Source organism: Falco naumanni, chromosome 9, assembly GCF_017639655.2.
Source record: "Falco naumanni isolate bFalNau1 chromosome 9, bFalNau1.pat, whole genome shotgun sequence".
Classification (NCBI taxonomy): Eukaryota; Metazoa; Chordata; class Aves; order Falconiformes; family Falconidae; genus Falco; species Falco naumanni.
In genome coordinates this window covers 38068933-38083574 of record NC_054062.1, presented here as the reverse complement: position 1 = coordinate 38083574, position 14642 = coordinate 38068933, and the positions used below count along the sequence as shown (strand labels likewise).

At 42.0% G+C, this 14642-nt stretch overlaps 1 protein-coding gene across 31 annotated transcripts in view; it reads right to left on the bottom strand.

Moving 5' to 3' along the window:
* The window catches only part of ANK3 (ankyrin 3), a 374073-nt gene that overhangs the window by 72156 nt on the left and 287275 nt on the right, over nt 1-14642 (bottom strand). For 21 of the 31 annotated variants that reach the window (XM_040605364.1, XM_040605345.1, XM_040605347.1 and 18 more), the window contains 6 exons: nt 12897-12995; nt 12709-12807; nt 12213-12308; nt 9093-9165; nt 8822-8884; nt 1556-1679 (listed from right to left, as the gene is read on the bottom strand). In XM_040605364.1, coding sequence (XP_040461298.1) covers nt 1556-1679; nt 8822-8884; nt 9093-9165; nt 12213-12308; nt 12709-12807; nt 12897-12995 — 554 coding nt within the window. Of the gene's footprint in view, nt 1-1555; nt 1680-3125; nt 3606-8821; nt 8885-9092; nt 9166-12212; nt 12309-12708; nt 12808-12896; nt 12996-14642 lie in introns of those variants that run through there. The other 10 variants (XM_040605357.1, XM_040605356.1, XM_040605361.1 and 7 more) reach the window with 2 other exon arrangements.

Here is a 14642-nt window from a genome sequence, read left to right as displayed (position 1 = left end):
CAGCAACAAATAGTAATGGCACTGTTAAAATCAGAAGCATGGGAACATTAGATTTCTCTCACAGAAAACATGAGGTTGAACCCTCAGGTCTACCTAACAGATCTTTGACTCTGAAATTCTGCTCTCCCACCTGCACAGTGAGAATTTAGCCATGTGTGGGAAGAGCACTGGAATGAGTAAAATGTGTCCTGTAAATCAGTGCCCAGCTCTGTACACAAGGCGCACTCCCTCTCCATCACCACTGCAGGACTTCAGGACTGACCACATCTCATAGTGCTGTATGACCTTGCTCACGCCAGCTTCTGTTTAAAGTTCTGTTAATTACGTTTACAAAGACATAAGATTCTCTCTTGAGACCTGTTTAGCTGATTTTCTAGCTAATGGACTATTTAAATGTATTTTGGCATTCCTCGTGAATGTATTATCACACAAATACTTATTAACTTACCTAAAAACTGTAAATGAAGCAAAACATGGCTGGGCACTACTAAAGAGCAAATGTGCACTGCATGCTTGCATTTCTAATGCGACCATAGCAAACAAGACTGAAGGGTAGACATCTAAGCTTTACTTTATGGGAGTTGCCATTTGCTGTTAGACAATGAACACACTTTTTAAAACAGTTCTTTAAACTACAGCATAGGAAAAAGTCCTCAGGGCTCCAGCTTATGAGGTTTAATTATTAGCTTCAGTACAATTCAACTGTCAGTAAATACATTGCAAGTCCACAACTATGGAAGTAATCTCTGCTCATACAGCTTTAATTGTTTTGAGCAACGCACATTGCAGGCTTTAGCAAGATTCAAAAATTAAATCTAAAACATTAATCTAGAAACACTGGAGTTGAAATAAACATTAGTCAGAAGTTATATTAAGTTTAGAGTATTTTATCACATTCACAGAACCATAGGCCTATATTCTGTAATGTGTAATCCGCTCCCTGTCAAACGAAACCCTACAACAAATTCAGGGTTCATCTGCCTTCTTTTCTTTTTTTGGGGGGTGGTGGGGGGTGGTGGGGTGTGTGTGTGTTGCATTTTTCTTTAATAATGGCTATCTCAGTTGGATTACTCACTAGCACCTTTAAAGAAATAAAAGCACCAAAATAGCAAAATGATTGTAATTCAGTTTTTCTGGCATTTACATTCTTTGGCTGAATTAGTCCATTGAGGAACACTTCAATGCCAGTATCAATCTGACCAGCAGTAGTGAAAAGAAACCTGGTTTTGCTGGCTGCTCTGTATCAGTTTCTAGACCAGTTGCAAACTGCTAACAGAGAGGTGCCTTGGAGACGTTCAGAGCATGAGCAGATACCAGAAAAAGTGAATAGTTAGTTTTCTGTATCATTGCCATAAGAAGCCAACATGAATAAAGAATATGAAATAAAACTGCAATGAACGTATGTTTTAAAGGCGCAATATTGTCGTAACACAGAAGTACACCCCCTCTACTTTGTTTCGAAATAGTCTCCAGCTTTGTGTGAAAGAACACGCTTGGTTAGTAAGAACTTGTAACTGTGGTGACACGCAAACACGAGAAATGGCAAATACAATACCTGGCGGAGCGGGCTCCCAGGCTAAAGCCCATGTACCCTTCAGCAGGCAAAGAATCATCTCCCAACTCTTTCAGATCCTGGGGTCCGAGGTATTTGTCCGTATCCCCTGTCATTGCATCCTCACCTGCCAGTACAAAAGCCAGGCTGAAATCAGAAGCTACATGTATTGTAAATGTTTGTGTGCTTAGTAAGTCATAACGCCCTCCTCTGCTCGCCAACAAGGAATCAATCCTGTCACCCCCACTTTCCCTAAGGCTCTTTCCATGTAGTACGTCAATTATCCACCCTCTGAATGGGCCTGAGAAAATAATTTTATTGGGGGCAAAAGTAAGAAACAAAACTCAACCTTGATGTAAATCCAATAAAGTTATACGAGGGATGACTTTTGCCTTCAGCAAGCTAAAGGGTTCCTCTGTACTTTGCACCATTGCACTTGCTTTTGCTTCTCTTACCAAAACGCCTGAGCTGACAAACTCCAGTTAGGTTATTCTGTATGCAAGGAAAAAAACAACCAACCAACCAAAACCAAACAACCACCAAAAACCTGAAAAAAAACCCCAACCAACCCAACAAACGACCAACAAACAATAAACAACCCAAAACAACAACAAAAAATCCAAAACTTGGCTGTGAGAGCTACAGCCTGTTTGCCCACCAGTACTGAAAAGTGCAGCAAGCTTGGATGGACGCTGAGTAAAAGAGGCGGCTCTCCTTAAATGTAGGGGGGGGGGGGGGAGGATTTTTTTTTTTTCTTTTTATCAGCTGCTTCCCACCCCCAGGTTGATTTCCCGAAAGTAGGTCCTTCCCGAAGGCACTTCCCTGCGGCGGCAGCGGGGGGCGAGGGCAGGCGGGGCCCCGCAGCCGGACAAAGCCCCGCGAGGGACGCGGGCACTGCGGAGCAGGAGGTGGTTGGGGGCTTCGGTTTTTTTAGAAAAAAAATGAAAGGCAGCAAAGTTAAATCTTCGGAGAGGAGGGCAGAGGCCGCAAAGGGTTAACGGAGCGGCTCACTCTCGCCGGGAGCATTTGCATGCCATTACATCATGCAAACCTACATTCCTGCATTGACAGAGCAAGTCCAAAATATGCCTTTCGCGGCTGCAGGATCCCCCCACCCCGCTCCCTCCACGACGCGGAGCAGGGCGAGCTCCTTGCAGGCTCGTTACTTGCCGACCGTTCACGCTCTCCTCCTTTGTTGCGAACGCGTTTTAGGTGTGTAAAAGTTGCACAACAGAGAAGTTCAACTGCGTGTTCTGGAAGGTAAGTGATTCCGCACCCCCAGCCTTACGTTTTCCACTTTCATTCAAGGAGGTCAGGCTAGTTTCCATTCACCCCACTCAGGAAACCACAGGCGAGCTCTGGTGTTAAACTAACAATCCATTCTAAAAATACCCCTTCAGCTACCGCTTTGCAAACGGCAAACACACACACCAACTTTCTCCTGGAGCCCAGCAACAACCAGTATTTTAAGCAACAGTTTAAAAGCTCAAATGTTCATAATACACCAGAAAGCATTCAAAAAAACCAGAAACAGAAACAACATATATTAAGTTAAACTTTAAAAAAGTCTTACTGTTTTGGAAAGCCATTTTCACCAGCCTGGTCTATAAGAATTTTTTCCCTGGTGTTTCCAAGAATTCCTATTAGTCCTATTAGTCCTTAAGCAGTGATTTAGAGTTAATCTCCAAACCAGCACAAGCAAACTAACCCCTGTGGGTCATATTCGCTTTCCACACAACTGAGATCTTCTTAACACCTTGATCTCTTCGTATGTATTTTAGAACATGTGCATCTTTGTCCGCTCAACTCAGATCAAAGTTCTTTGCAAATGTGAAACAAAATGAAAAATAATGACTAAGGTTTTTTAAAAAAAAAATAAAAAAATCCCCTTTTAATCACTCTGCAGACATCCCTTTAAAGCTTCTGCTGATTGGATTACAGCCTCCCTTGGCAAGCCTCTCGGATGGTGACATAAAGGCAGGCACTCCGGTTATTTGTATGTAAATAGGGGTGCTGCGAGGGTGTAGGTTTGCTGTAACTTGATGCCGGGGCTGAGCAGGGAGCGCGGGGCTGCGGGGCAGGGCGCTGCGCTCCGCCCGCCGGGGCCGGGCCCGGGCCCCCCGCTGGGCTGCCCCCCGCCGGCCCGCTGCCGCTGCCCGCTCCCCCGCGCCGGTCCCGGGTGCCAGCGGCGGCCCCGGGTGCTGCCCCCACGGCCTCCGCCGCCCGCAAGCGAGGGGTGGTGCGGCCAGTGGGAAAATGCAGGAGCGTGGGACAGCCCCGGAGAGGGCGGGGGTACGGGCGGCTGGAGGCAGCTACTAACCGGACCGGTGAACGGGGAAGCCTCTGCCCTTACACCACCTGCGCCACTGTAAGGAACAGGCGAGGCATTTCGAGGTGGAGAACGATTAAAGAAAAAAAACAACATTATTCCAGTCGGGCTGCAAAATACATTAGATGTTATCCTGCTCTGCAGCTAATCCAGCCAGAGCAGGATTACTCTGATGAAATGCTCTCATCAAAGGAAAAGCTGCATCTAGGAGTGGTAATTTCAAAGAATTCCAGACATTGTTTCGTGATCGTGGGAGGCTGGAGCAAAAAGGGTGGTGCACGTTTCAGCAATCCCGCTCTGTTTAATTAGGCGCCACAGCCTAATCCTCTGCCTTTCAGGTGAGGAGCACAGTGTTTGCTCGCTCACAGCATCCTGTATTCCTGCAGAGAGGTCCCACAGAAAAGTGAAGACCAAATTAATCTCCAAATGCAAACAATAGAGAAATACCCAGAAAAGTGAAGCCCCGATGAAAAAAAGGCCGAAGAAAGAGAATACTGCATGGCTTTGCTGCAGTTGCCATCCTTCCCTTCATAATAGGTGTGGAGAAAGAGGATGTCCCTGTTAGCTACATTTGCCCCCTATTATCACAAGTATTGGAAACTGTTCAAAATCCAGGAAAGAAGAGTAGGTCAAAGCAAAGGCCCATCAGTTCTAGCATACCTTGTCTCTGACAGCAGCCACACAAGAACATAAGAACATGAAACACTGAAAGTCCTCCAGGACATTATTCTAGCTGGCAGTGATTTAAGCGCATATTTTCTAAACCTGCAAGAGGTTTGTATAGTCATGAGCAGGTGGGTGTTTTTCCTTTTTTAAATTCTTCCAGTTACACTATGAACTCAGGTAAACTTTTTGCATTCCCCACACCAAGGATATGTGCAAGGACTCACACAGTTCAACTACCTGTTGCAGAAAGAGTGGCCCTTTTAAGTCGGATCTGCCTCTCGCTGGTTTCACTGATGCCCCCTATTCTTGGACTTCTGGAGAGGCAGCAAGCATTATTGCTCATTTTGCCACCTACTATTTTACACTTCTAGCCTCATTCAGTGCTTTTTTTCTGGGATAGTCATCCTACTCTCTTTACTCTTTTCTCCCTGGGAAGCATTTCCATACCTCTCATCACATTTTCCCATCTTCTCCCCATTTTTCTCATCCCTCAGAATGTCTCCTACAGCTGGAAATTGCAAAAGCACAGGATAGGTGCTCTCTTTAGAAGCCAGTGAGAAATACAGGCACTCTGGCAGCGGGAGAGAAGGCATCATGTGGCTTGGGAAAAGTCCCAAACAAAATTTATAATCATAGCCTGGGATCCAAACGGACATTTGTCATTGGCTTTGCTAAGGATTCCTCAAGTTTTTGCCACTCCCTCTTCACAGCCTGTCCAGAGCTGCCTGATGGCAGAAGAGGTACAGCCACAGGGAAGAGCAGGATGCTTGTATTGTAGCCAAGGTTTTGGTTTCACACAAATATGGAGAAAAGCCAATACCAAACCACAGAAACTTTTATGAATCTGTGAAATTTTATGGAGACAAAGAAACTCAGGAAACTTTAAGCATAAAAAGATAATAAATGAAAGCCCCTCCTAAAATGATCTGTAACAGACTTTCATATGCATGGGGATGCTCTGACCTGTCTTAAATGCACTTAAATTGTTGTGTCTCAGCACCTCCTCAGGGGTCAGGCAGTATGCACTCTTGTCCTGCTAGGACATCTGTCTAATCTGCCAGGGATTGATTAGCATGATACTTGATCCTACTGAGAGAGGAATCTCCATTAAAGAGGTTTGAAACAGTGTCCTTATTTACACCCAAAAGTTTGTTATCCAGTGAAGACCAAATAAAAAAAATTAAAAGCTCAACAGTAAATATTTCTTGACAATGACTGCCTAAATTCTCAACACCTGAACTGTTTTTTGGAATTTTTTCCCCTTCACTGCTCACACAGTCTCACCCCTTTTTGTATCAGCTTCCATTGCTTGCTGTCCCTTCACCTCTGGCATAGCCACAGCAGCTTTTGGGAGGGTTGTTGTGACAGAGCTCATTGCTGGGTTGTGGCAGCAGGGCTCCAGCTTCCTCCACCAGATTAAAGCTCTTGCACCTGGAGGAATGCTCCAAGGCTGAGCATGCGACTGCAGAGGAGGGGGTTCCCTCTGGGCCTCCCACAGACTCTCAGGCTGTGCTTTAGCACGGCTGATTCCTGTGTCCCTGCCAGCCCCGTGGCCACAGGGCACACTGCTGGGGCTTCCAGCTCAACAGGGCATAGGGTGTGGGCTCACATCTGGAGACAGTAAGAGGAAAGACCCAGTTCTTGCAGTCTTAGGTTTCACATTTCTAATATTTGCAATCTCCTTAAAAGTAAAAGTAGAGCACATGTTCAGTGTGCATCAGAATTACTCTATAGTCTTCTGTCAACTTTCTGCTACATACAAAGACAAGCTTTGATTTCCCCCCCCCCCCAAAATCATGTTAACTTTTTTTTAAAAAAAAAAAAAAAATTCTTTTTTTTTGTGGTGTAGCAGTTTCCCAGCACTTAACTTCATTTGAGCAGATTTGCCAGAGTAGTCTAGGAAAAGGAAGAAAAGATCTTTCCTCTCAACCAGTCTGACTGCAAACCAAACTGTCCTCAGTAGGGAAGAGAAATTACACAATTTCCATGTAAATACTTATTTAGCAGGCACAGCAAGACATAAACACAAGGAAACAGTTTCCTGAGATTTGTCTCTGAGCTCTGAGACAATATGTTCCAAGCCTTCAATTTCTCCTATGAGAGAATCCTTGAGGATTGTGGCATATTGAGAAATCATTAAACAAGTTTCTCTCACTGAAGATTTGGCTGATGACATGAACATTAGCCAAGTGAGGGAGAACTTGGATTTGAGTAGTAAATTTGTGCCCTTGTCTCACTTGGAAATCAGCTCCCTGGCTATGAGATTTGTCAGAATGCATTACCACCTTGAACATCTTTATTTTGACTGGCATAAGTGATTGCATTGTATATAAATACCCTACCAACACTGAGGGGTTGTGGGGATGGGCATCGGTATATTTTCTTTACAGATGTGCAAGTCAGGAAAGAGAGACAGGCCAGTTGTTATTACCTCAAAGCCTGTAATTCATCAGATGTCTCACACACTGGAATGCTTCAGCATAGGTTAATAAAATACCTATTATTTGATTTGAAAGGTCCCTTTCCGTGCTAGGTTTGAAAATGACCCTGTTATATATAAAACAGTCGCTTAATTCCCCTAGTAACAACCTGGGTGCAGAATGCAGTCTCTAGGCAAGGAATTGATGGTATTACCTGCATTCTTAATTTGGGGTTTGGTTTGGTTTTTGTTAAACTGAGAAATAGTGACTATAAAAGCCTTCCAGAGAGTTGGCCTTAAAAATGATCCCATACATTAAAAAACATGTTGTATATCTTCAATTCTAATATCAAGATTCCATACAGGAACGTTTCTCATCTTGTTCCTCACCACACACCATGCAAGGGATACAGCAATCATTACTGCTCTGTTAACTAACATTGCGTCAGTGTTCCAATCAGTTAAAACAGTACAGTATTTTGAGCAGTACAATAGTCTAAGAGAGTTATTTGGAAAACACAGGTGTACAGTAAGAACACTATTCATTGGGAACTGCAGCAATAGGAACACATTGACAAAATGAAAACAAACCTCAATGCATGAATTGAACAAAAGCTGTACACAATGAACTTTGCTAAATATTTTACACGGTACTGCTTAAATGCTGTAAAAACTAAAAGTAAATACATCACTAGGGATGAAGAAAGACAGATGAACTAAAATACAAGAAAACTGAACCCATTCACTTTTTTTCATACTAGAGAAGAAAAAACTGCAGCTCTAATGCAAGTGAATCAGGAATCACAAAAATGCCCTCAGGACACTGCCATCCTCCTCATCAACCCAAGACCTTCCTATTTCTGAATGTCACCTGGGAACTTAATTGTGCTGTGGCCTCTGGAAACCTGCAGTTCCTGGTGAAATTCACACAGACCCCTGCACATCCAAACCAGGGCCTGTCTGACCGAACAGGGGCATTGGTAGAGGAGACGGAAGCCATTGCCAAAGCAGTTTTAAGTACTTGGGGACCACTGAAGCTGTGTCAAACCTGCCCAGCACCAAGGAGAGAGCTGGGATGGGCAGGTTGCTAGAGCCCATAGCTCAGGAGACTTGTTTAGAGGTACTGAAAACAGAGGGCTTTATTGCCACTTACAGATCTCATGCCACTCTGCAGAATGACGCAGATGAAATCTCAGCTACAAGGTACTTCCTTAACGCTAACAAACACCAACATGTTCAGTCCAATGCAGCACCCTCTTTATTCAAGGCGAAAGTAATCTGATGTGTTTTTACTGAATGTCGTAACAGAAATGTTATTTAGAAAAACAACAACAACAAAACAAAAAAACCCACCTAAAACCAAAACCCCAAAACCCCTGAAAATACTTTGTTCCAGGCTAAGGGTTCACTATGTTAATGTTAATCAACCATTTCAGAGCTGAATTCACATCAGAATTTAAAAAAACAACAAAAAAACACTCATTTGTTCTGCTGTTCACATTTGCTGTCAGTTGTTTCTTCCAAAGTGTTTTGATATTTGACCTTTTGGTCCAATATTGAATTTTTCAGTTACAATAACAAAACAACTCTCTACTTCATAGAAGCAGCAGCAAAAGGACTATTCCAGGAAAGTGGAGGTAATTTGATTAAAAAATTGGGTGTAAGAAATTAAGAAAAAGCTAAAGATTATCAACAATAGCTCAAAGATTTTCTGAAAGCATTCTTAATTGTAAAGCAGAAATTATTGTTAGTGGGATAATAAGAAAATTATCTGAAAGGATTAATTTTCAGACAGACGAGATGAAAGGAAGAGGTTTAAGTAAAATATCACTGCAATAAAAAAATGCACAAGTACCTTCTTCAACATCTGACAAATATTCAGCATCACTGAGTATTTCAGGGGCATTGGCTTTACGAACTGCATGATTTAAATAAACAAAATAATTAAATAAAAGCATAGATTATCAATGTGTCAACAAAACAATCAATGTAGAACAATAACAAATGTGCAAAGACCATATGCAGCTAGTATTGTTTGGTTGTTGTTTTTTTTAAACAAACATTTCTTACAGCAACAAAAGACTGAAAAATAAGCAGCAGGATTTTTTTTTATTATTTTTTAATACCTTCATCATCAGACATATCAAGAACTTCATTCATGGTTTCGGGTACATTCATTTTGTGCTTTTCTGTAACAGTCTGTCAAAGAAAAAAGATCATTTCAGAGTGCAGACATTTTTCTTAAAATTATAGTTATTTTAAAATGTAAATGCAAGCAAAGTAGGACATTTTTATCTGCAGTTAGCAAAACAAGATTTATTTTTTTAACTTCTCACTTTTCTTTTTATAGATGCATTGAACTATACATTAAAAAAGACTACAGAAATAAGCAGTATCGCATTTGTGTTTTAAGCTATATTCACATTTTCACTGCAGAAAAAGCATGAGCTGAAAGCCTACAAGATGATGATATCAAAAGAACAAATACACTGAAAAGAGTTTCATGTTAAGGAGTTTAATAAGAACTCTTTAAATAGTCTTCTAAATTTTGAGCAGGAATATGTCATCTCTATTTAAACTAAACTCTGAGAGAAGTATTTATCCTTTGTCATTAGAAAAATGCTGCAATTTGGGAACAGGCTTAATCTATGTGATTTTTTTCAGAGATGCCTCAGCATGAATTGTGTGTTTTTCCCACAAATGAGAACAATTGTAACCACATGCAGGCTAAACGATACCCCTTAAGGAATTTGTGCATGAAAGACTCAGAAGTGGTTGGTTGATTTTCATTCTGATGTTTATATTGACTCAGACTCAAAGACCAATATATAAAAAAAAAAATTAGAAGCAGAAAAACCCCAGTTATGAATGCCTGAAACTATTCGTAGAATACCTGTGTATCCCATGAATGACCCGCACAAGCACATTTTACCCTCCAGCTGAGGTACAGCACAACAAGCACTGGTAAAGATTTTAGGGCACACAGGAGACCCTGCAGACTTACCATTCAAGTAGTACAGTGAAATTTAAAGAAACAACAAAAAAACAAACCAAACAAAAAAAACCCCACAAAAAATCCCCAAACCCCATACCAAAAATCACTCCTATCTTTATGGGGGGTTTGTATTTTATTATCTTTAGCAAACATCACTTCTCACCCTTCATACACAAATAAGAAATCATTAACAAGTTCAAGAGAACAAACTAACTTTTCCATTTTCATTTATTTTAAAATATTTCCATTTCTGTCTGGCCTCATGAACACTTATTTGGCAGTTCATGTTTCTGGGGCTACTGCCATCACTTGATACAGGCAGAAGAGCTCCTGCATACTCAAACATCACAGAACTTATAAAAAGCTTCACACTTGTTTCATTTTGTGGGAATTGTAAAACTTTTTAACACACTGCTGTTAAACTAGCAATATCACAGGACTTCTTTTTCAAGTACTACTGGATGTTATTATCTATGTTTGAGCAAAATTATAGTAAAATTAGCTATGTTCATCCCTGGTTTCATTAAATTTACTTCTGGGAGTTGTTCAGCCCCAAGCCTCAAAAAATAAGTCTCAGCAGTCAAACTGCGCTTTTAAGACCCTCAGCTGTAACTCAGTTTTCATGTCACAGACTTCCAAAGACTGACAATTACACACTTGTGACTGATAAGCAGCATATTATGATTTTCATGGACATGATTTCTGGGCTTCAGAGTAGGTATTTGGGGTAGTATAGGTCTTTCAGCATCTAACATCTAGTGCATTTCACAGCCTGACCCACCATCTCTCTACTCTTCTTCTACAGAACATAAATGATCCGTCGCTTATGTTATGCAGCACAAATTCCCCCAGTGTTTTGGTTCTGCAAGCTAAGAATGACTTTGTGATATCAGGGTTCTTGGCATAAAAATGTGGTTTTACTATTCCTGCAGCTACCTGGTTGTGTACTAGGCAATCATTCACATTTATGCCCATATAACCTTCTCCATCAAATTTTTCAGGTTGTGGAAAACTATTCTGGAATCTTTCTAGGGAAAAATGTGTTCCTGAGAAAACCTAGAGAAACCTGTAAGAAAACATGATAATTTTCTGGCATATTCCTTTATACTTCATTGTTCTGAGATTTGTCTTTTGTGTGGTGGATTTTCTGTAAGGTACTATATTCTAGACCACAGCAGGAAAGTCACAGGAAGAAGAGGCACATGCAGTTGCAGAGTTAAAATCTCTCTGTCATCCCAAATGCTCATCATATTGCAACCACCTGCTTGCACCAAAAGACCGCACACAGGGGTGTTGACAAAACATGGAACACAGTTACTATTTTCCATCTCCGATACACCTAAAAATACATATGTGCACATACTTCTCTTTTTGATTTTGAAAAAGAAGTTACAGAAAAGAAAAAGTAGATTTGGAGCCAATGCTCTGAATTTATGTTCTTTGATCCCAATTTTTGCTTTACTACTCTGGTGGTGCATGGAGGATCCTCACCTCACAAAACTGTTTTCTTCATAGAGCAATTTGGCAAAATATTAGTGAACAAAAGATCTTTCTGAGAATTATCTTGGATTCTGTGAATCAGCATTTTTCTGATAGCAGGTAATATTTGACCTTTGCTGGTCCTGTTAATATCTCCTGCCTAATGCTGCAGTAAGCCTTCCTGAGAGGCAAGACAGATGAGCTGGAGTTCATGTATATGTCAGTGAATGGGTAGCTGGGGCTGCAGGAGCTGGCTGTGGCTGCTTGCAGAAGACAGCCTTTCAGCACCTTTTGAAAGATGCCAGAAATTATGCAATGAGGTGCTTTTAAGTAAATTCCAACCACTTTTTAGATTGGAATAGGTTCTCTTAGGCCAAATACAAGCCATTATACTTCAGTCCCTTGGCAAACCCTCTCAAAAGGCAGAAGCGGCCTCTGTTTACACAAGTCTGTAGGAATGTCTTTTCAACTACAAACCAGCCCGTATTTGTGTGGTTTGTGCCCTAAACAAGATGCGTGGAAAAACATCACAGCTATAAGCAGTCATTTACACTGCCCATTCTGTGCTCAGTTGGTACTCTTTCTGCATACGTTCTAACAGTGACTACTACCTTAAAAATACGTTGCTCATGTTTGACATAATATCCACTTTATACTGCTAAAAGGAAATAGATGGAAATTAAACTGGAATCTCAGTAGACAACAAAACAAAGCTGAATACACTGGCTGAGGAAAAATTCTTCCATTCACTGCTGAACTAATCTGTACTTACAATTGTAGTCATGGTCTCTTCTGTCACCACCTTCAATGTGTCAACAACTGAAATGTAGCCAAGTCGCTTAGCAATGGCGAGGGCAGTGTTTCCATTCTAGCAATTCAAATATTTATAACAAAAGTTGAATGTTAACAAGGAGAAGCATAGAAGCTGCTAATTAACTGTAGAAGAATGCACAATAAAGGCCAAATAAATGTTTTTATGCTGGTAATTGAAACAAATGTATTTTGGATAGTAGGATATATAACTAAGTTTTTAACTCTTTACAGAAACGGTATGAAAATGAAAATATTTTCAGATGTTTGCTATTCTAGTTTTGGAAAAGGTGATGGCATAGAGGACAAGGGGGTGATGGCAGCAGGCTTCCTCTGCTCTTTTCCTCTCCCACCACACACAGTTTTTTTACATTTCCCTTGCTCAAATGCTTTACACGGGGTGGGACAACTGACCTGAGGGAAAAGCAGCAGCCTCGCGGTGGTCCCTCTGCACTTACCACAGTGAGTTCGTTGGGTGCCGCGCCATGCTGGAGCAGAACGTTGATGATGTGGGTGTGCCCCTGCTGTGCAGCCTGGTGCAGCGGCGTGTACCCGTTCTGCAGGCACAGGGAAAGGAAAAGGCTGCAGTGGGCACAGCGCACAAGCCACCTCCACAGGGTAAGTGAGGCAGAGATAGAAAACTCACCTTCGTTTTGGCATTAACTTTTGCAGAGTGTTGCAGAAGGAAGTTAACAATTTTTATGTTTCCGTAGTGGCAGCCAACATGCAAAGGGGTGTATCCCATCTAGAATGAAGATAAGCAATTAGTAAATGTGAATACCCCACATCTCCCAGGACAAAAAGAACCCCAAAAAACAACAAACCCAGACATGAAACAGCAAAAATACTGTTAAGTTTTATTTCTTTGGCCTATGTGGAAAATCCTCCAACCCTGGGAAAAAAACAAACTTCTCATCAATGTTGATTCAAGTCCTGTTCTCTGTGAACATCTCTGAATGCCTTGTGTTTCTGTAATCTTCAACACATGCCATGTTGGTTAAAGATTTGCCTTTCTCTCCAATGGTCAGATTAGCAGGTCTCTGGGGCAGAGCTCACCTTTTTCATAAAATCATAGAATCGTTTAGGTTGGAAAAGATCTTTTAACATCGTTGAATCCCAGGTCCCTAAGTGCCACACCTATGTGTCTTTTAAATACCTCCAAGGATTGCAAACCCACCACTTCCCTGGGCAGCCGTTCAGTGAGGAAACTTTTCCCAATATCCAATCTAAACCTCTCCTGGTGCAACTTGAGACCATTTCCTCTTGTCCTATTCCTTATTATCTGGGAGAAGAGACTAACACTCACCTCTCTACAAGCTCCTTTCAGGTAGTTGTAGAGAGCAATAAAGCCCCCCCTGAGCCTCCACTTCTCCAGGCTAAATAATCCCAGTTCCCTCAGCTGCCCCTCATCAGACTTGAGCTGCAGCCCCTTCACCAGCTTCCTTGCCCTTCTCTGGACACACTCCAGCACCACCTCAGTGTCTTTCTTGTAGTGAGGGGCCCAAACCGAACACAGTATTTGAGATGTGGCCTCACCAGTGCCAAGTACAGGGGATAATCACTTCCCTTGTCCTGCTGGCCACACTGTTTTGGATACAAGCCAGGGTGCTGTTGACCTTCTTGGCCACCTGAGCACACTGCTGGCTCATGTTCAGGCAGCTGTTGACCAACACCACCAGGTCCTTTTGCACCAGGCCACCTGATTCTTGCCCGTAAACACTCAACCCTATTGTCACCATCATTAAGCTCTAGACAATCAAAGCACTCACTAACGTACAGTTTAGGAGATGGCTTCCTCTAAACAGGACAGACACTTGCTATTTTTCTCCATTGCATGGAGACAGTCCACTTTCCCCCAAACCTCCCCCTCCTCACACTAAAAGCTTGATGACTTTCCAGCAGATGCTTTGCTTGGCTCACATAGATTGATTAATGGGCCTCCCGCTCTCCTGAGGTGAGTCATTGGAATTCCTGGCCCCTTTAAAGGTCAGGTTTCATGGGCCCACTTGATGGGCTCTGAGATGCCAGAAAGGTCATCTTAGCCAGTGTTCACATGGGGCTTCACTATTTTGCAAGCAGATGAAACGACACTGCCAGTGTAATGCCCTTTTGCTACTCTGTGGGACTTTCGGTGCAGTACTGGACCTATGTTCCATTACCAGTTTTCATGGAAAAATCAATTACTAGGCTGTAAAAATCTTATCTGATAACGAGCAACACAAATACACCAAACACATGGTAAAACACACTGCAAACATGCATTGCTGTTGATGTAGAAGAATTCTGCCTTCCGTAAAAGGGTAAGAGGTGACGCTGTTTGAAATCATTAATTTCAGTGGCAGAAAGGTCAGTTATAAAATGGGGAAGCATGGCCACGATGCACGTCTTGGCT